Below are 19,416 nucleotides of genomic sequence, written 5' to 3'. Positions count from 1 at the left end.
ACGCGCAGGAAGCTGCATCCGAGCGGTCAGCTCGGCGTGTCTTGCACGGGTCAAGTCTGAGTCATCTCCAATGACTATAATGCCTGTTTATAGCAAAGGACAGTCAAAGTAAAATGCGAGGTCCTGAATGACCTTAAATTTTCAACTGTCGGCATCAAGGCAATGGCGGTCACCAGTCAAAGTCCACATTGTCACCCGGTTCTTCCACCGCACAGTTCATACGATTCGTTCACGCTTTGAAAAAGGATTCCATTCACGTCATTCTCGCAAGCACGACATGGCCGGTGGTCAGTCAATCACGGATACAACTGGCCATACCCTTCTATATATGCAACATATGCGCAACCATGAGAAATCACAACTCAAAGTCTCGTCCACACATCTACCACTCCCAGAAAATGAAGAGGTCCTGACGGCCGGCTTGCTCTAGGATATGGCTCCTCTAGGAACTCTGAGCTCGTCAGTGCTCCTGGCCACTGTCCTACTCCTGTCCTTCCTCCTGAGCTTCCTGGTCCTTGCCTCATCACTTGATACTAGAGCACCACCCAATAATGATCTCCAGACCCTCCTTTGCCTCAAGGCCCATCTCTCTGACACTGCCGGGCAGCTAGCCTCGTGGAAGAATGATTCTCTTCAGTTTTGCAGTTGGGCTGGTGTTAGATGCAGCAAGAGGCGCACATCTCGCGTTGTTGCTCTGGACCTCGGGTCGTTTGAGCTCAATGGCCAAATACCTGCTTGTATTGCCAATCTCACTTTCCTCGCAAGAATCCACTTCCCAAATAACCAGCTTAGTGGCCCAATCCCTCGTGAGCTTGGCCAACTAAATAGGCTGCAGTACCTTAACCTCAGTTCGAACCATCTCAGTGGTGTGATTCCGGACACACTGTCCTCCTGTTCTCGCCTCCAGATCATCGACCTTGGGGGAAATTCCCTACAAGGTGTGATTCCTCCAAACCTGAGCCAATGCTTAAATCTTGAGGAGCTCGTCTTGCAAGATAACAGCCTCAATGGAGGTATCCCTGAAGGCCTGGGGATGCTCCAGAACCTTTCAGTTTTGCATCTTGCTGGAAATAGTCTGATGGGGAAAGTTCCTCTTTCACTTGGATGCAAATCTTCACTTACAGCTGTTGTTCTTACGAATAATAGCCTCACCGGACCAATCCCAACTTGCCTAGCTAATAGTTCATCGCTCCAAGTGCTGGACTTAACAAACAACCATCTTGATGGAGAGATTCCACATGCTCTGTTAAATAGCAGATCACTCAAAAAAATATCCCTTGGGCTGAACAAATTTGTGGGGTCGATACCAGCTCTCTCGCACGTTGACTCTCCCTTGGAGCATCTCATTTTGTCATCAAATAATCTTTCAGGTGCCATACCTTCTTCATTGGGGAATCTTTCTTCCCTTCTCAGGCTCTTGCTTGCATACAACAATCTTGAAGGTAGCATCCCCATGAGTATAGGTAAAATTCCAAACCTGCAAGCACTGGACCTGACTCACAACTATTTGTCAGGAACTGTCCCAACCTCCCTTTACAATATGTCAACCCTCACATACCTTGGCATAGGCGCAAATAACCTTGAGGGGGAAATTCCGCATAACATTGGCTTCACCCTTCCAAGCATCAAAAAAATCTTTTTTCTAGAGAACCAATTCCATGGTCAGATCCCTGCTTCACTAGCGAATGCAACCAACCTTATGGTCATTGATCTACGGTACAATTCATTCCATGGAATTGTTCCTTCTTTGGGTTCGCTTCCCAACTTGCAGGAACTAAATCTAGGCATGAATCAGCTTGAAGCTGGGGATTGGTCTTTCCTTTCCTCACTTGCCAACTGCACGAGGTTGGTCAAATTATCATTATTGGAAAACAAAATCCAAGGAACGTTGCCAAGTTCCATTGGTGGTCTCGCAAGCAGCTTAAATGTTTTGCTGTTGGCAGGAAATAATATATCCGGGACAATACCACCCGAGATAGGACACCTCACAAACGTTACGGTTCTTTACCTGGGGATCAATCAATTCATCGGAAGCCTCCCAGATACACTCGGAAATCTTTCAAGGTTAGTTGCACTAAGCTTGCCACAGAACAAACTTTCCGGGAAAATTCCAGTCTCAATTAGTAATCTAAGTCAATTGAATGAGCTCTATTTACAGGAAAATGATTTCAGTGGCCCAATCCCTGAAGCTTTAGGATACTGCAAAAATTTAGCAATGTTGAACCTCTCATGGAACAGCCTTGATGGTCGCATACCAAAGAAGCTTTTTACTCTTTCCTCCCTTTCTATAGGCATGGACTTGTCCCACAACCGACTCTCTGGACAAATACCACTTGAGATTGGTGGCTTGATCAATCTTGGTCTCCTCAGTATCTCCAATAACCAGTTGTCTGGACAAATTCCCTCCACTCTAGGCCAGTGTGTCCACTTGGAGTCCCTCCACATGGAAGGGAACCTTCTTGAAGGGAAAATCCCAAAATCTTTTTCTGACATGAGAGGCATTATCGAGCTAGATCTGTCTCGAAATAATCTATCAGGGGAAATACCTGAAAGGTTCGAGTCCTTCAGCTCCTTGAACCTTCTCAATCTGTCCTTCAACAACCTCGAAGGTCCAGTACCCACTGGTGGGATATTTCAGAATAAAAGCATGGTGTACATTCAGGGGAACAAGAAGCTATGTGGGAGCAGTCCGTTGCTAAAACTGCCACTTTGTGATGCTAAGACCTCCAGAAAGAACCATACTGCCAAAATTCTGAAGGTACTAGGATTGAGTGCTCTTTCTTTGCTCCTGTTATCATGCTTAGCTATCATCCTATTGAAGAAGAAGAAAGTCGAACGAGCAGCTCAACCATCCTTCAAGGAACTGAAAAAGTTGTCATATGCTGATATAGTCAAAGCAACAAATGGTTTCTCCTCATCCAACTTGGTTGGTTCAGGAAAATCTGGATCAGTTTACAGAGCTAGATTTGAGTTTGAAGAACGTACAGTTGCCGTCAAGGTTTTCAAACTCGATCAACTAGGCGCGCCAAAGAGCTTCCTTGCAGAGTGTGAGGCATTGAGGAACACTCGTCACCGTAATCTTGTAAGGGTTATTACTGCATGCTCAACAATTGATTCATCAGGACATCAGTTCAAAGCTCTTATTCTTGAATATATGCCTAATGGTAGCCTAGAGAGCTGGCTCTATCCTACGAAACTAAACAAGCACGGACTGAAAAGCCCATTGAGTTTGGGCTCCAGGATAACGATAGCAATGGATATAGCTTCTGCTTTGGATTATCTACACAACAGTTGTGTGCCTTCTGTGGCCCACTGTGATTTGAAGCCCAGCAATGTCCTTCTTGATGATGTCATGGGTGCACGTCTTGCTGACTTCGGGTTAGCTAAGTTTCTTCACAGTTTCAGTCATTCATGCCATCAAAGTTCTACAAGCTTACTGGGACCAAGAGGATCAATAGGATATATTGCGCCAGGTGAGAATTTTTTATTAAAAAACTAGAATTTTTGGATATTATGACAGTTCTTGTCTATATTCATGTTTTATTTTTCCACTATTTAACAAGATTCTCATATGGTTTCCACAATATTAAGAGATTAAATTATTTGATCAATTACACACAATTTTACAGAGTACGGCTTCGGGAGCAAACTCTCAACTGAAGGCGATGTCTACAGCTATGGAATTATCATCTTAGAAATGCTCACAGGGAAGCGTCCAACAGATGAGATGTTTACTGATGGTTTGAACCTTCACAAATTTGTGGAAAAAGCATTTCCTCAAAAGATTACTGAAGTTCTAGATCCTTGCATCGTTCCAAGTTCTGAAGATGGTGATGTGCACGACAATTTGAAACATGGAAATAATGCAACAAATGGCGTGAAGAGCTGCATTGTGCATCTTGTTAAACTCGGTCTCTCGTGCTCTACGGAGACACCAAAAGATCGACCAACAATGCAGGATGTTTATGCTGAAGTCATCACAATCAAAGAAGCATTTGCAGCGCTACACGGCTGAGTAAAAGGACTGTTGTTTCTGCTGTTCACATAATAGTAGAGCATGATGGCCTTTGCCTAATTTGCTTGGTTTGTCTTATTTCGGTGCCGCCGTGCCAGCAGCGATGATGCCCTGGGCATCGGTTAACCTGATTGATGACGTTGCTGAGGTGTTACGATTCTATCACACTTAGCTAGTTTGAGCTCCAGGTTGTTAGGTCCCGTGGACCAAGTAGTAGTAGATCAGAGGGTGTTTTGCATTAACAGAGAGTAAAATATGGTGTTCTTGAGTTACATTGAGAGAGACAGAGGGAGAGAGGGAGAGAGACCATCAGCCATGGTCAGGAGTGGTGGAGCTGGATCTGGCGATGGCGAAGATGATGGTGTTGTGGACAACGGTGAGGCAGCGCAGGGGCGACGGCTGGGTCGAGGTCGCAGAGGGTGGTGTCGTTGAGGCCGACGAAGTGCACCAAGGCGGAGTCGAGGTCGGTGAAGTGGACGCAGAGGCGGCGGCGGTGCAGTCCAGGGGTGGTGGCGCTTCCCGCCGCTTCAGCGCTCCCTAGATCGGTAGGGTTTGTAGGTGGGCGAGTGGGGCACAGCGAACTTTGGCGTGCGTGCCCCTGTGCCCCCACCTACTCTATAAAGTGCTGCGCAACAGGAGCCCACCAACCACATCTCGGTTGGGCGCCCCTGATTAGGGCGCAATCAAGGACTCCGACTCGGTCGTTGGATCGAGTCAGATGAGATCAATCCTAACATTCTCCCCCCTTATCTCATCTTTCTTACTTACTTCTTACGTTCTTAACTCAACCCATTTCATTAGAAATAAGTGTATAGAGCATGACTCGTCATAACAGTTAATACTATTAGATTAACAGCCACAATACACCTTTTTATTTTGAAACAGTTTCTCAACTAGGCCCTTATTGTCCAATGATCATAGGCTTTCCCGTAAACCTATGCCGGCTAAGTGTTTACCGAACATATTGGGTGGTAAGCTTTTTGTAAGCGGATCCACGAGCATTTTCTTTATCCTTACATGCTCAAGACTAATAGTATGATCCTGTATTTTCTATTTCACAACATAAAATTTTATATCAATGTGTTTGGCAGCACCACTTAACTTGTTGCTCTAAGCATAAAACACTGCTGACTCATTGTCGCAGTACATCTTAAGTGGTCTTTGAATGCTGTCTACCACTTTCAACCCGGATACAAATTTCTTTAATCATTTTACCTGCCCCGTGGCATCATAACAAGCTACAAACTCAGCATACATCGTCGATAATGCAATGATAGTTTGCTTGGAGCTTTTCCAAAATATTGCTCCTTTTGCAAGAGTAAATACATAACCTGACGTGGATTTTTTGTCATCTACGTCTCCCGCAAAATCTGAATCTGAGTACCCTTCTATCTCTAGAGAATCAGATCTTCTGGACGTTAGCATGAGGCCTTTTATGCCTTGCACATAGCGTAGAGCTTTCTTTACTATTCTCCAATGTTCTATTCATGGATTATCCTGATATCTGCCAAGTATACCGGGTACTCAGGGCGTGTACATGCTGTAAGCTTCCGACAGCTGAAGCATATGGAACCGCTTTTATTTGATCAATCCTGGGATATTGGAATTTCCCAAAACTATTGCATTTGACTATAGGAGCAGGTGATGGCTTACTCGCATGCATACTATATTTCTTTAGATCTTTTCTAAGTATGCCTTCTGCGATAATTCTAATACCCCCTTTTTTCTATCTCGGAGAATTTCTATTCCAAATACAAATGAAGCTTCACCGAGATCTTTCATATCAGAATTTGAGGACAAGAACTTCTTCATCTCCAATAGCATATCAACATTACTACTAGCGAGTAAGATGTCATCCACGTATAGGATTATAAAAATGCATTTCCCATTCTTAAACTTTGCATAAACGCAATTGTCCTTCTTATTCTCTTTAAACCCAATCTTCCTTATTGTTTCATCAAACTTCAAATACCACTATCTAGAGACTTGTTTCAGTCCATAAATATATTTCTTCAGGTGGCATCCCATACGCTCTTTTCCTTCCACAACAAAACCTTTAGATTATGCCATGTAAATATTTTCATACAAATCTCTATTAAGAAATACCGTCTTTACATCCATATGATGTAACTCTAAATCATAGTGTGCCACTAATACCATTATTATTCTAAAAGAAATCTTGCATGAGACTGGAGAAAATATCTCATTATAATCTATTTCTTCTCTTTGCTCAAAGCATTTCGCCACGAGTCGCGTTTATATCTTTCTACATTCCCTCTGGAGTCATATTTTGTTTTGTAGACCTATTTACAGCTTACTGTTTTGGGTTGTTTAGGAATTTCTCCTAAGTCCCAAATTTATTGGTACTCATTGATTTCATCTCATCTTGCATGGCTTCAAGCCGCTTCGGCGAGTGAGCGCTTCTCATGGGTTCTTCAAATGTGATGGGATCACCTTCCATTTGAATTTCTTCGCTAACATAGATTTCTTCGTAGTCTTTAGAGATGGCTGGTTTTCTAGTTCCTTGAGACCTCCTGGGGCCTCATTAATTGGCACTTCTTTTATCTGGGGTTGTTGTACTCTTCCTCATGTGCGGCAACGGGTTCTATAGGATCCTGAACGAGATCCTGAACGACAGGTTCCTCATTTTCATTTATTGTTACTATAGGAGAACTAATAATAGGTGCTGTAACCGCAGTGTCATGTACTGTCGGTGTAGCAATAACAGGTATCAAGAAGAATGGTTCCTATATCATCGGAGTAGGTGCATGCACCCGCTTCTCCTCAAGACTAATTTCTCATGCTACCATGCTCCCCCTGACCATCTCGTCCTCCAAGAAGATAACGTGTCTTATTTCTATGAACTTCGTATATCTGTCAGGAAAATAGAAGCGATAACATTTTCACTTATCTGGATAGCCAATAAAATGGCAACTGACTGTCTTGGAATCTAGCTTTCCAATGTTTGGGTTAAATACTTTTGCCTCAGCCCAACAGCCCCACACATGTAAATAATTTAATGTGGGTTTTCTTCCTGTCTATAACTCATATGGTGTTTTTGGCACCGACTTGCTTGGTACTCGATTAAGAATGTGAGCGGCGTTTTTTAGTGCCTCCATCCATAAATTTATCGGTAAAGTGGAGTAGCTTATCATACCTCTCACCATATCCATTAAGCTACGGTTGCGTCTTTCAGCTACTCCGTTCTGCTAAGGCTCGCCAGGCGTAGAGTACTGAGCGACTATACCATTTTCCTGTAAGAACCTTACAAAGGGTCCAAGAACTTGACCATATGGGGTATGTCAACCGTAGTACTCCCCCACGGTCGGATCTTACTACCTTAATTTTCAAATTTGTGCTGATTTTCTATTGCAGCCTTGAATATCTTAAATTTATCTAACGCTTCCGATCATTCTTTAATTGGATAAATATAGCCATAATGCGAATAATTATCTGTAAATATTATGAATGAATCATAACCGTCCACGGTCCTTATGGGGAATGGACCATAAATATTTGTGTGTATTATTTCCAAAACCCTGCACTTTGTTTGGCTTCTTTCTTAATTTGTTTAACATACTTTTCCTTAATGCAATTGATGCAATATTTTGTATCTAAAAAATCTAGAGAGTGCAAAATTTCCTCTTTGATTAATCGTTCAATCCTCCCCCTCGAAATATGGCCTAAACGAAAATGCTATAATTTCGCTGATATTTTGTTATCGCATCGTTTGCGCTTGGTTTGTACATTCGCAGTAGAGGAAAACTCATTCTTTTCTTCATTGCATACAACATTCACATTCTCATGCATAGATAACTTATAAATCTTGTCTTGTCGGAAGGCAAAACCAACACACTTATGATTAAACTTAATCAAACATTGCTTTTTGCCATAATAGCAATCATATCCATCAGCTAAGCATGAGACTGAAATCAAATTCTTACTCAAAGAGGGTACATAGAGCACATCGTGCAAATGAAGAATGAAGCTATTATTCAATTCTAATGGGAGTTCTCCTATTGCTTCAACTTCAGCCTTGACGCCGTTGGCGACTCTAAGCCTTCTTTCTCCTCTTTGCAAGGTCCTCCTCGTACGGAATCCCTGTAAGAAATTGGCAACATGAATAGTTGCACCTGAATCAATCCACCAAGTAGATATTGCATAACTTAAATACAAGGACTCATCTACGAACATAATAATATCGTCACCCTTTCTATTCAGATGCTCCAGGAACTTCGGACAGTCCTTCTGATAGTGTCCAATCCTCCTACACCATCTGCATGGGTCCGTGACCACTACCTCTTCATTGCCCTATCTTGGATGGCGAACATTTTGTGGGATCTTTCCATGTGACTTAGAAGAAGAGCCTATTTCTCATTAAGATTTCCCTGGTGATTTAGCATTCTTGTCATGGTAGCTCCTCTTCTTGTCTTGCTTCACATAGTTGACGGAATCACCATGTGAGCCCTTAAGTCGTTCTTCTTCTTGCACACACATGGCAATGAGCTTCTCAATGTCCCACTTTTCTGGGTGTAAGTTGTAATTAACTTGAAAAGAATCATACTCTTCGGACGAAGATGCAAAAACCAAGTGAACTAGGAACTCAGTTTTGAGCTCCATGTCCATAGGTTTGAGCTTGGATGCCATGTTGCTCATCCTCAGTATGTGCTCTCTTATCCCTCCACCATTATATTTCTTATTGACTAAGCTCTTAATAAGAGTACTTGCATAAGCTTTTGAAGAGCTAGTGAACTGATTCTCCACCTTCCTGAGATACTCAATGGCAGTGGTACTTTCTGGGATTGCTCCCCTTATTGCCTCCACAATGGAGCTCTTAATCACCATGAAGCACTTGCGGTTCGACTAATCCTATTTTGCCTTATCAAGGTCATACTTCATGATGATCGGTGCATGCTCACGTGTCCAAGCGGTCCACACTGCATCATTCTCCTTTTCTCCCCTCACCAAGTCCACAGGTTTAGTGGGACATGGTGAGGTTAATGCTAGATCAATCTCGGACAGCACAAGTGCCAGCTTCTCTCTCCATGAGCCATAAGTCGTAGTTCCCTCCATTGAGAGGCTCGATGGATGAGATAAATGACATTAGGTTGTAGCCATCAAAACAACAAATTCAAAAGGGATCAAGGACATTTAATAATAACACTTGCATGCTTTAATTTAACGTTGGTCAAAATTAAAATATACAATATTTACTGCTACATTAATTCTACGTCACCGTTGGGCAGAAATAAAACTAATGCATGCAAAAGCTCATGAATAAAATTACAATATTTCTATCATCAACTTTGGTCAGAAAAATAACAATATCATAATTAACTTAAGATATAACTACTCTTCCAATTGAATTTTCCCGTTGGTTCGAATTCAATTAGAAGATAAACATAAATATTATAGCAACGGAAACGTATTTCTAAAAAATTATCACGTTGGTGCAAATTAATTAGAGATAGAAACTAATTAAAAACATCAAGAAAATGCCTCTAAAAATAATTAAAACCAATACTTTTTCTTCTGTACTTGCAACCCGGCCGAGAGAAACGGCCCACTGCCCATGCGCTGTGCGCGCGCTCCCGCGCCCCCAGGCCGCAACCTAGGCCTAGGCCGGGATTTCCCTTCCCTGCATGGGCCGAAACTGGCCTGGCATCTCTTGGCCACCGATCTCAATCGGACGGCTGTCCGTCTTCCTCGCCGGATCAAAACCCGGCGGTAAACGGCTCCCTCTCAAACCCTAGGTTCTCTTCTCCGCTCCTCCCCTTTCTTCCTCAACGCCGCACCGAGGTAGGCGAGAGTGGCGGCGGCGGACGCCCAGGTGGCCGGAGCTCGGAGGAGAAGACGGCGCCGCTGCAGGCCCCCTCGCCGGCGCGCACGCTCGCCTGTGCGTGAGCGCGCCGCCGTCGAGCGGCCTTGCGGCCATGCCCTTGCTCGAAGCCCGCGCCCGACACAGCGGGACTGCCCACGCGGCATCTGCCGGTGGTGGTGGCAGCAGCGAGAACCAGGTAGGTCCTGCGGCCTCTTTTCTTGCTAGGGTTAGGGTTTCGCATTTTCTTTTGTTCTTCTTTCGATTTGGATCGAAATCATCTCCTTCTACTATCTTTTCTACCCCAAATCCGATCTACTCTCTAGATCGGGCGTCTCATACCATTGTTAGGTCCCATGGACCAACTAGGAGTAGATCAGAGGGTGTTTTGCATTAACAGAGAGTAAAACATGGTGTTCTTGAGTTACATTGAGAGAGACAGAGGGAGAGGGGGAGAGAGAGACCGACAGGCGTCGTGGAGCTAGATCCGGCCATGGCGAAGATGATGGTGTTGCGGACAACGATGAGGCAGCGCATGGGCGACGGCCGGGGTCGAGGTCGCAGAGGGTGGAGTCGTTGAGGCCGACGAAGTGCACTAAGGCGGAGTCGAGGTCGGTGAAGTGGATGCAGAGGCGGCGGCGGCGCAGTCCAGGGGTGGTGGCACTTCCCGCCGCTTCAGCGCTTCCTATATCAGTAGGGTTTGTAGGTGGGCGAGTGAGGCACGGCAAACTTTGGCGTGCGTGCCCCTGTGGCCCCCACCTTCTCTATATAGCGCTGCGCGCCGGGGCCCACCAAGCACATCTCGGTTGGATGCCCCCGATCAGGGCGCGATCAAGGACTCCAACTCGGTCATTGGACCGAGTCGCATGAGATCAATCCTAACACATGTGAAATCCTTGATCCGGTGTGTTGGATCTGGCCAGATGGCATTGGTAATGTCTTCCGATATTGGTCTAGTTGATGATTTCCTTAGGAGGGGTGCTCATTTTGTTGGGCCCTTTGTTACGAAAAGAAGATCCTCAACTATTGCTATGAAAAGACCACTAACTAGGTTGCTTGCATCGTCTGTCGGCATTTGTGGTTGCCTGAGAGACCTTCAAGCGCTATCATCTGACCGGTGGTAAGAGGTCTGATGAACTTCAGAGACATGTGAGATGCTTTAGATACCTTGTTCATGGCCTTTTTTGTGGGAAGACGACGTAGTTTGTGGAGTTTATGATCTTCTCACTTCAAAAGAGAATAGATGTGACTGCATTAAAGTAGCTCTTTTCTCGTTCGAATGTACTACTTGAGATTTGGTGACACCCTGTTTGTTAGAGCAACTACATAGCCTGAATTTGGTCACTGCTCTTAGGTATTTTTCAAAAACGTGGCTTTCAGCCTTTCATATGTATCGCTGTATACAAGAAAGATGATGACTGAAGTGTGACGGTGACGGCTTAAATTTTCTTACACATTAAATTATTACTGTGTCGGTGACGGCTTTATCAGTTAAACCTGTTGTCTAGTTGTGAGTCTCTATAAATCTCGTATGTTTGTGCACTGCTACTTATACGACCTCCATGAAAACTTTGCAGAGACATGCTCTGGTTCTGTAACTTCTGAGAACTTGAAAAATACAAGAACTCATGTTCCATGTTTCTTTGATTGGTTCGATTGTGCCACTAAAACTTTTCAGGTTTGCTTTGGCATTTGTATTCAATTTTTCTTTGACAATTCGTAAATGGCAAATAAAACAAGTATTATGCCTGATCGATTCAAACGAATGGACATCGGATTAAACTGATCCACCTCTTGATTCACTTGTTGAACCAATCAACCAAATTCATGACAGCCTGATAAACCACCACCAATATAATCCCCACATCCTGCAGAAGTTAACCTAGTACCCTTTTTTTTACTCTCTGCTTGCCACCAATATAAACAGTTACACCCAGCGGTTCTCACTACCGTGGCGATCAACGGGCAATGCCGATTGGCGATGGCATCACCCTTTGATGACCCCTGCGTTTCTGTACTTGTACCTGATCGCCCAGAACAGGAAGAAGAGGTAGTTGAGGGTGCTGAGCACGCACATGACCCAGTAGAACCGCTCGAGGTGGTAGTGGTTCAGGCTGGCACCCTGCAGCCACGGCCGGTGGCCGCCACGCCCCGTTGCGCTGTTCACGATGGACACGAGCACGGAGCTGAGGTAGTAGCCCAGCGCCAGCGACGCCCACGACAGCGACGTCGCCAGCGAGCGCATCCGCGACGGCGCCTCGCTGAAGAAGAACTCGAGCAGCCCCGCCAGCGTGAACAGGTCCGCGGACCCCAGGAACAGGTACTGGAACGCGATCCAGAAGAAGCTGATGGGCAGCGGCTTCGGCGAGTCCAGCATCCCGCTGTCGGCCGCCACGTTCTTGCGCTTCACCTCGACGACGGCGGCCACCGCCATGGCGACGATGGAGAGGACAAGCCCGGTCCCGATGCGCTGGAGGTGGCTGATGCCCATCTCGGTGCCCGTGACGCGGCGCGCGAACGGGACGATGACGTGGTCGTAGACGGGCGCGAGGAGGATGATGAACGTGACCGGGAACACGGGGAGCGACGCGGGCGGCACGGTGAGCCTGCCCACGCGCGTGTCCATGGTGGCCGCCTGCTCGACGGAGAAGGTGGACAGCTGCGCCAGGCAGCAGTTGAGCATGATAGTGGAGAAGAAGATGGGCAGCACCATGAGCACGATCTTGACGTCCTCCACCTCCTGCACCGTGCACGCGAGGCGCCCGTTCTGCTGCGGCTGCTCCTCCTGGCACCGCACGGCGCGGTTAAGGAACGCGAGCTCCCGCGACGGCTCGGCCTGGTCGGCGGCCGCCGCCGCGGCGTCGGCGATTTCCATCATCTCGCCGGGCTTGCAGTAGTCCTTCATGTCGGTGCTCCCCGTGGGGCTGGGCGCGCGGTCGATGACGGCGCCGTTGCTGGCGCTCTGCGCGCCGCCGCGGCGCGCGAGGGCGACGGCGAGGAGTACCTTGGCGATGGTGGTGAGCGGGCTTCCCGTGGGCACCTTGTTCCGGTAGAGCCCGGATCCCGCGGCGAAGACCGGGACGGATAGCAGGATGGCGATGGTGGAGATGCCGAAGCCCCACTGCCAACCCCTGTTGTCCTCGACCCAGACCGCGAAGGTGACGGCGACGAGCGCGCCGCAGGAGAGGCAGAAGACGAAGTAGTTGAAGAAGGTGGAGCGGGCCTTGCGGCCCCGCGGCGCGTGCTCGTCGAACTGCTCGGCGCCGTGGGAGGGCAGGGAGCCCTTGATCCCGCCGACGCCCAGCGCCGTGAGGTACAGCCCCGCGAAGAGCATCGCCTTCTTGGCCCCCGACACGGGCGCGCACGGCGGCGCCCCGCCGGCAGACTTGGAGCACGGCGGCGGCATCAGGTGCGGCGTCCGCGCCTGGACCGTCAGGATCACCAGCCCCTGCGCGCCATCAAACATTTGCAGACACATCATTAGCGCACATTGTTTTTATGGAAAAGAAACAATTTCGCCACTGCACAGCCCATGTGATGTGTGGCCCATTGTCTTTGGGCCGCGGCCCAAATCCTACATGCATAATACTAATGTGACATGAGATTTTTTTTTTTGGCGATGATTTTGGTGCGAGTTCTTTGCAGTTGATTTCCTTTCACTTTACAGAAGATCAATCATGGCGAGTGACGAGACGCCAGTCCATCACGTCGAATGATTGGGCAAATATCAGGCGACGGCGACCGAAAAGGCAAGCGCACACGGGCGCGGCGGGTGCTAGTGGCGGCGGCGGCGGCGGGCGAGCTTACTCCCGCCGGCCGCTCCGGCCCTCCGCCCGTGCACGGCGTCGCTTTGCGCCCGTGATCCGGGCGCCAAAGCAGGGGAGGAGGCCGGCCGTCCCATCCCATGCACATGCAGGTAACCCTTTGACCAGCAACCGTGTGTGGGTCCAGACAGAAAACCGTGGGCATGGCAGGCGATTTGACCCCCGCTTTGATGCACCAATTTTGTCAGCGCTGACTAAACCCCGGAGATGTTTTGCGTGGCTCCGGCAGGCTGGGAGAGTGCGGTCAGACGGTGATCAGTGTCAGAGATGGATGGAGGTGAGGGACGGCCGGACGAAAGCAAAAGTATGCAGGTTCAGGTACTCGTTGCCGTGGACACATGTCAGCAGATTGGTACAGCTAGTTGGCCTAATCTAATCAGCCCATCATCACAAGACTGGATCCTTTTGTTCATCACCTGGAAGTGCCACTGGTAGTGTACAGTAGTAGTACTGTATACAGCAAGCAGCGGTTCAGCCAGATCTGGATTGCTGTATCCTGCCGTGCCCAATCGGGTGTGAACACAGCATGATCCCCCGGCAGAAGACGGCGTCATGCCGTCATCATCCCTAGGAAGGGTGTGGTCTGCTTGTGGTGCTGTGGCGTACCGTACTATCGGTCTCGCTGCAGGGTTCGTCTCGAAAACCCCAAGCGCCGAGCCGGCCAGGAAAGGAGAGCCGGCGCGGGCCGCGTCCGGAAGAGGACGACGGTGTGGAAGCTCACGCGCCTCACGTAGTCCCGTCGCTGTCCGCGTCCCCCCGACCGTCCGGGGCTCCGGCCCCGCCGCGCAATCCTTCCCTCCCTTCCCGTTGCCCCGGCGGGGCCCCGAAGCTTCCCGACGAAGCTGGAGATACGCGCGGGCCCAGCGGGCGGCTCGCGTCCGGCCGGCCGAAACAAGCACAAACCCCCCGTGGCGTGGCCCCCGTCCTCACGAGCGGGCGGCCCCTGAAGCCAAAGCGGTTCCAGCACAGGGCGAAGCAACGAGAGGAGCCTTTTTGGCCTTGGCGTTCGCCCGCGTCGCGACGCGCGACGTGGCGGGCATGACTAGCTAGCCGCGCCGTACACGGACGGACGGAACCCAGGCGTCCGGATCAATCATGCCAGTCCGATGTAAAGTGCCCGGATCGCAAATATGCAGAGTTGTACGTGTCTGGCCACCAGGGTGGTGGTCTGCTGCATGGCTAGGGATAAGGGTGGTTCGGTACGGACCACGGCAGCAAAAAGGCTCCAGAACGTTCCGCCTTCAGTCGCACACGGTTTGTCCCAGCCCAGGCCCAAGCCAGGGTCACCTACCACTGCCAGGTGTCCCTGTCGCTGACCCGCCGTCGGTCGTCGTGGTCTTGGCAGAGAGATCTTGACAGGCGGCCCGGCAGGGACGCGCGCGATGACGCACGGGCAGATCAGAATCAGACCACCGCGCGCGCGCTCGTGCCGGGGGCGGTGAGATTCCCCCCGCCGGCCCCGCGCCCAGGATTGGCCTCGCCGCGGGCAAGTGGGGAACAGCAATGGCAACCGCGGGCACCGATCGAGTTGCCCAGGGAGGAATGGGTACGGTGGGTCAGGCCGGCGGCCTCCCGGACGCCGACGGAACCCGCCGAAAGCAAGCGGCGGTACCTGGCCTGGCGGCACCCCGGCCTTTCGTGTGGCTGCATACTTGTTCGCTACCCGTAACCGTAACAAAAGGCTCTCTTAGGTTGCTTTCGCTTTACCCGCGTACACGTGTACACGTGTCACCCTACCAGCTGCCCATCAACATCTATCGTACTCATCCAATGGATACCCGTACATTCAAGCAACGGTCGCAATGGATATTTTCAGCGGCAAAGTGAAAAAATCCCAAAAAAACACATTATTTGCACGCCCAAGGGTGGAGCTGCAGCCACTTGTCGAGGTTGGATGACCACCGGCAAATTCCCTTAAATCGTTGTTGTTCTATACGAAATGAATCGTAGAAAATCAAGATTACTACACGTCGATCCCGGTGCCGAAAGTTTCTAGCTTCGCCCCTGTGCGCGCCTACGTACCCCCACACGTCGGCTAAACATGCACACTAATACCTCCTTTCCTAACACGCAGGGAAACAAAATTATCCCACGGAACTTTGCAATTGCAGGCACAGGAGGGAGGGTACCCCGCCCACCCTTTGCGCCGCTGGTTGGTTCTTTTCCAAAAGCGACAGGAGCAGGCCGGGCCCCTACGGATGGCACGGTTAAGCCCATGCCCTATACTACACACATAGGCTGGTGCCTTGACAGCGCAACGTATGAACAAGGTGTGATTAACTTCCCTCTGACCCAGGGTATCGGGTCAAATCCGGCCCATACATGTCATCTTGTTGGCGAATAAAGTGATGGCTACCAAATAATCATTGGCCCTAATCCGCGCTCACCTCCCTTAACCCAGGTCGCAGGGAATTGTGCATGAGGTTTGGCCGGCTTTATTTCCGCAGGCCACACCGCGCGAGATGGAAACGGATGGACCTCGCGACTAGCTGCAGTGTGGGCGCGGGCACTCGACAGGTGATGGACGTGGAGCACGCAGGACGCTACGTTCAGCTGATCACCTTGAGATCAGTGCTGAAAGCGACTCTCACAGAGCACAACGGGTAGTATGAGCTGAGCCGGTGCCACGTGTCGCCTCGTCACCTTAGCTGTTTGCACGGCTTGGTAGATGCATGAGAGACAGCTAGCGGCGATGATGTTCTAATGGACCCAGCCATCCCGTCAGCGAAGAACACAGATCATCAGGGCAACGCGCCCAGAGAAAGAGAAGTCAAGCGCTGACGTGGCTGTACAGCTGGGCTGCATATGTATCATATAGTTTGCCTAGTATATTCCTTCCAACGCCAGCGTGGAGATACGGCGGGGACGACCAGGCAGATATGTTTTAGTATTTTGCCTATCCGGAAGCATCCGCTACCAACTACTGTATATTTTTTATAATTTTTGGTCGCGTACGTGATGATGTCAAGAATAGATAGACGACGGATGGAAGAACTTGCAGGCAGTGCCATGGTTGCAGTCGAAGATAGATAGATAGAAAGATAGATAGACGGCGTACCATGAACTCGATGAAGGCGCTGACGATGTAGATGGTGTAGGTGGTGAAGAAGGCGTCGGAGAGGAAGCCGCCGAGGAGCGCCAGCAGGAACGCCGTGCCCATGAAGTTGGTCACCGTCGTCGCCGACTGCGACGGCGAGTAGTGCATGAACCCCATCAGGTACGTCACCAGGTTGCTCGCGTTCGCCAGGAACGCCAGGTTCTCCAGCACCTCCACCACTGCAGCGACCACGATTATTCAGTTCAGCTAGTTTCAGCATGCACCACCACGGACATGACCGACGGTTGGCGTCAGATAGACTGCTAAGCAACCAGCCCATTTGGAACATGATGAAATTTCCAACCGGAAATTACAAACTACTAGCAATTTTCACTATTTTGGAAGAGAAAAAAAAGCAAATTCGATCCGTTGATTGAAGAATAAAATAAAGAATATTTAACTACGCAAGCAGCATGTGCGGTGGTAACTGACATAACGTCCCCCATGACGTGCGGCCGTGTGCCGTTCCCGATGCCTACCGGCCGGCCGGCCGGCCAAATTTACTGCTCCGCGACCCAATCGTGCCTTGCGATTCGTGCCGCCTTTCAATGCGGGTCCGGCCCGGGTCATATTCTCCTTCTTTTTTCCTCTCTGTCTGAACCTCGAACGGTTGAACCCATCCACGATCCTGAAATCCTGACGATGACGACAGGATCACGAAACAAACTGGTTTCCCCTTCGCGCATGCAACCAAACTTGTCCGCAGGCAGGCAGAGCCTTCCAGATCACAGCAGCAAAGCAACAGGAGGCGTCCCTTCCTCGGAACGAGGGCAGCCACGGGCTCATCTCGCGATCAGTTTGGTGAGCCAGTGCGCTGAAGAAGACGGACGGGTCAAGATCGACCATGGACGCGAGCAGTGCCGCTCTCTGCTGCTGCTGCTCATGGAACCAGCCCAAAAAAAAAGAAAAACCTTCAGGAATCCACCAATTGCACGCACGGGTCATGCGGATGCAAGTTGGGGCTCTGCTTTTCCTCGGGTTTGTGGCGCAATTGGGCGGCAAAGGCGCCGAATTCCCGGGCGGCAAGTTGCGGCCGGAACCGGCGGGAACTGTATGTGAAAGGGAGCGAAAGGAGGGGCAGGAATGGAGCCCAACGGGCACCAGCGGGAGAGGGCGAGGTGGTGAGGAAGAGAGAGAGAAAGAAAGGGTCTCGGCCGCCCACTTGTCCAAAAGCAGAGCAGCCGAACCCGGACGGGCGATCGGGAAAAAGGGAGGAGGAAGAAAGCGGAGGAGATGGAAGCCGTGGCTTTCAGGGTTGCAGGCGCTGCTGCTTCTGCAGAGCGAGGCCAGAGCGTGCAGAGGAGGAGAAGGGTCCGGTCCGTGCATAGAGGGCCGGCATCCTATTCGATCCGCCGCGCGGGCCTCGCCTGGCGCCGCTGCCTTTTTCTCTCTCCCCCCCAACCAGGAGGAGGTCGATCGGCGGCAGCGGAGCTCTAGGTAGAAGAATCTGGAATCGGGGGCGGGGTCGCTTACCGAGCACGAAGGACGCCGCGAGCATGCCGCCGTGCCGGCCCCTGGTCGCCGGCCGGTTCCGCCAGTCCACGTACCCCTCCCACCGCTCCGCGCCCCGCGCTGCGCCGCCGCCCTCCTGCGTGCCGCGACCGTGCACGGCCACCAGAAATCAGCGACAAGGAAGATCGAGCAAAGAAAGAAATGCCCGAGGATTGGCCGGAGGGGCGTGTCGATCGAGGAGCCCGGCCGGGGGACTCACCATGGTGCTCGCCGCTGCTGCGGGCGGAGGACGAGGAAGACGAGGGAGGCAGATCAGGGGATCGCGGTTTCAGTTCACTTGTGCCTGCGGGGAGAAGGGGGGCTCTGGCTGTATTTAAAAGTGTGGAGGAGAGGGACGGGGGGAGGGTCCCGTCCCGTCGCTGGGGCTGCGCGAGGGGTAAAAGGGCGCGGAGAGGGGCACCACATCGCACACCGGCCCGCCCGGCGCACAGGCACGGAGGGGCTGGCTGCTGAGAGGGACGCGACGCAGCGAGGGCCGGCTCTGGGTCGGGGACGTCACCCTCAGGATGCCCGATAAAACCAGGAAAAGGGACGGGACATGCATATATAAATATATATACACACACACATACATAATATATGTGTAGGTTTGTACTAAAAAATTATGCATGGTGTTTCTGATCTTTCAAAAAAAAAAATGCGCGTCTGAGGTGTGTTCCTTGGCCATAGAACTTTTTTTTGTTAGTGTGGAAAGAATTAAATAGTAGAGAGAATTTTCTCTAAGAAAATAAATAGTAGAGAGAAGGGAGATGCATTGATTTTGAAGATACAGCTTTGGCACGATGTATTAAAGTTTTGACATGAAATCTAGTACTAGTGTTCTGGCTCCACTCTTATAGAAACAACACCACATCAACTAATTGTCTTCATAGCTTTCTAGAAAACAATGTGCACACTAATTTAATCACGTTTTATATCGTGGCAGTCCTTGGACGCACCATCATGATACTGTTCATTAAGACTAGCCTAGTAGTAAGAATAATTTAATGCCACATTCTAGTTGTAGGACTAGATATACAGTAAGTACTCTGTATCATAGTGAGACTGAAAAAGGGCAAGTAGTAATTGTTAGAGGTGGAAGAGCAAGGAAACACATGGAACACAAAGGGACTTTTTTCCTACCAAACTTGCTTTCTGTTATCGCTGACAT

General features: G+C 49.8%; 3 protein-coding genes across 3 annotated transcripts; 2 read left to right on the top strand and 1 right to left on the bottom strand.

Annotated features, from left to right (window-relative positions):
• Positions 1-367: 367 nt before the first annotated feature.
• Positions 368-2,039, top strand: LOC112888597 (LRR receptor-like serine/threonine-protein kinase GSO1). Its single transcript, XM_025954848.1, has 2 exons — positions 368-1,845; positions 1,944-2,039. The coding sequence occupies exons 1-2, from the start codon at positions 434-436 to the stop codon at positions 1,948-1,950; spliced, it is 1,419 nt and encodes a 472-aa protein (XP_025810633.1). The 5' UTR covers positions 368-433; the 3' UTR covers positions 1,951-2,039.
• LOC112888595 (probable LRR receptor-like serine/threonine-protein kinase At3g47570) lies at positions 1,951-4,091 on the top strand. Its single transcript, XM_025954843.1, has 3 exons — positions 1,951-2,064; positions 2,159-3,473; positions 3,630-4,091. The coding sequence occupies exons 2-3, from the start codon at positions 2,216-2,218 to the stop codon at positions 4,013-4,015; spliced, it is 1,644 nt and encodes a 547-aa protein (XP_025810628.1). The 5' UTR covers positions 1,951-2,064; positions 2,159-2,215; the 3' UTR covers positions 4,016-4,091.
• Positions 4,092-11,587: 7,496 nt separating this feature from the next.
• LOC112888594 (protein NRT1/ PTR FAMILY 4.6-like) lies at positions 11,588-18,622 on the bottom strand. Its single transcript, XM_025954842.1, has 4 exons — positions 18,466-18,622; positions 18,228-18,342; positions 16,716-16,933; positions 11,588-13,281 (listed from the first exon to the last, which is right to left on the bottom strand). Exons 1-4 carry the CDS (start codon positions 18,466-18,468, stop codon positions 11,821-11,823), a joined length of 1,797 nt encoding a protein of 598 aa, XP_025810627.1. The 5' UTR covers positions 18,469-18,622; the 3' UTR covers positions 11,588-11,820.
• Positions 18,623-19,416: the final 794 nt, after the last annotated feature.

This window comes from Panicum hallii, chromosome 4, assembly GCF_002211085.1.
Source record: "Panicum hallii strain FIL2 chromosome 4, PHallii_v3.1, whole genome shotgun sequence".
Taxonomy (NCBI): domain Eukaryota; kingdom Viridiplantae; phylum Streptophyta; class Magnoliopsida; order Poales; family Poaceae; genus Panicum; species Panicum hallii.
This window is presented reverse-complemented; position numbering and strand designations above follow the sequence as displayed.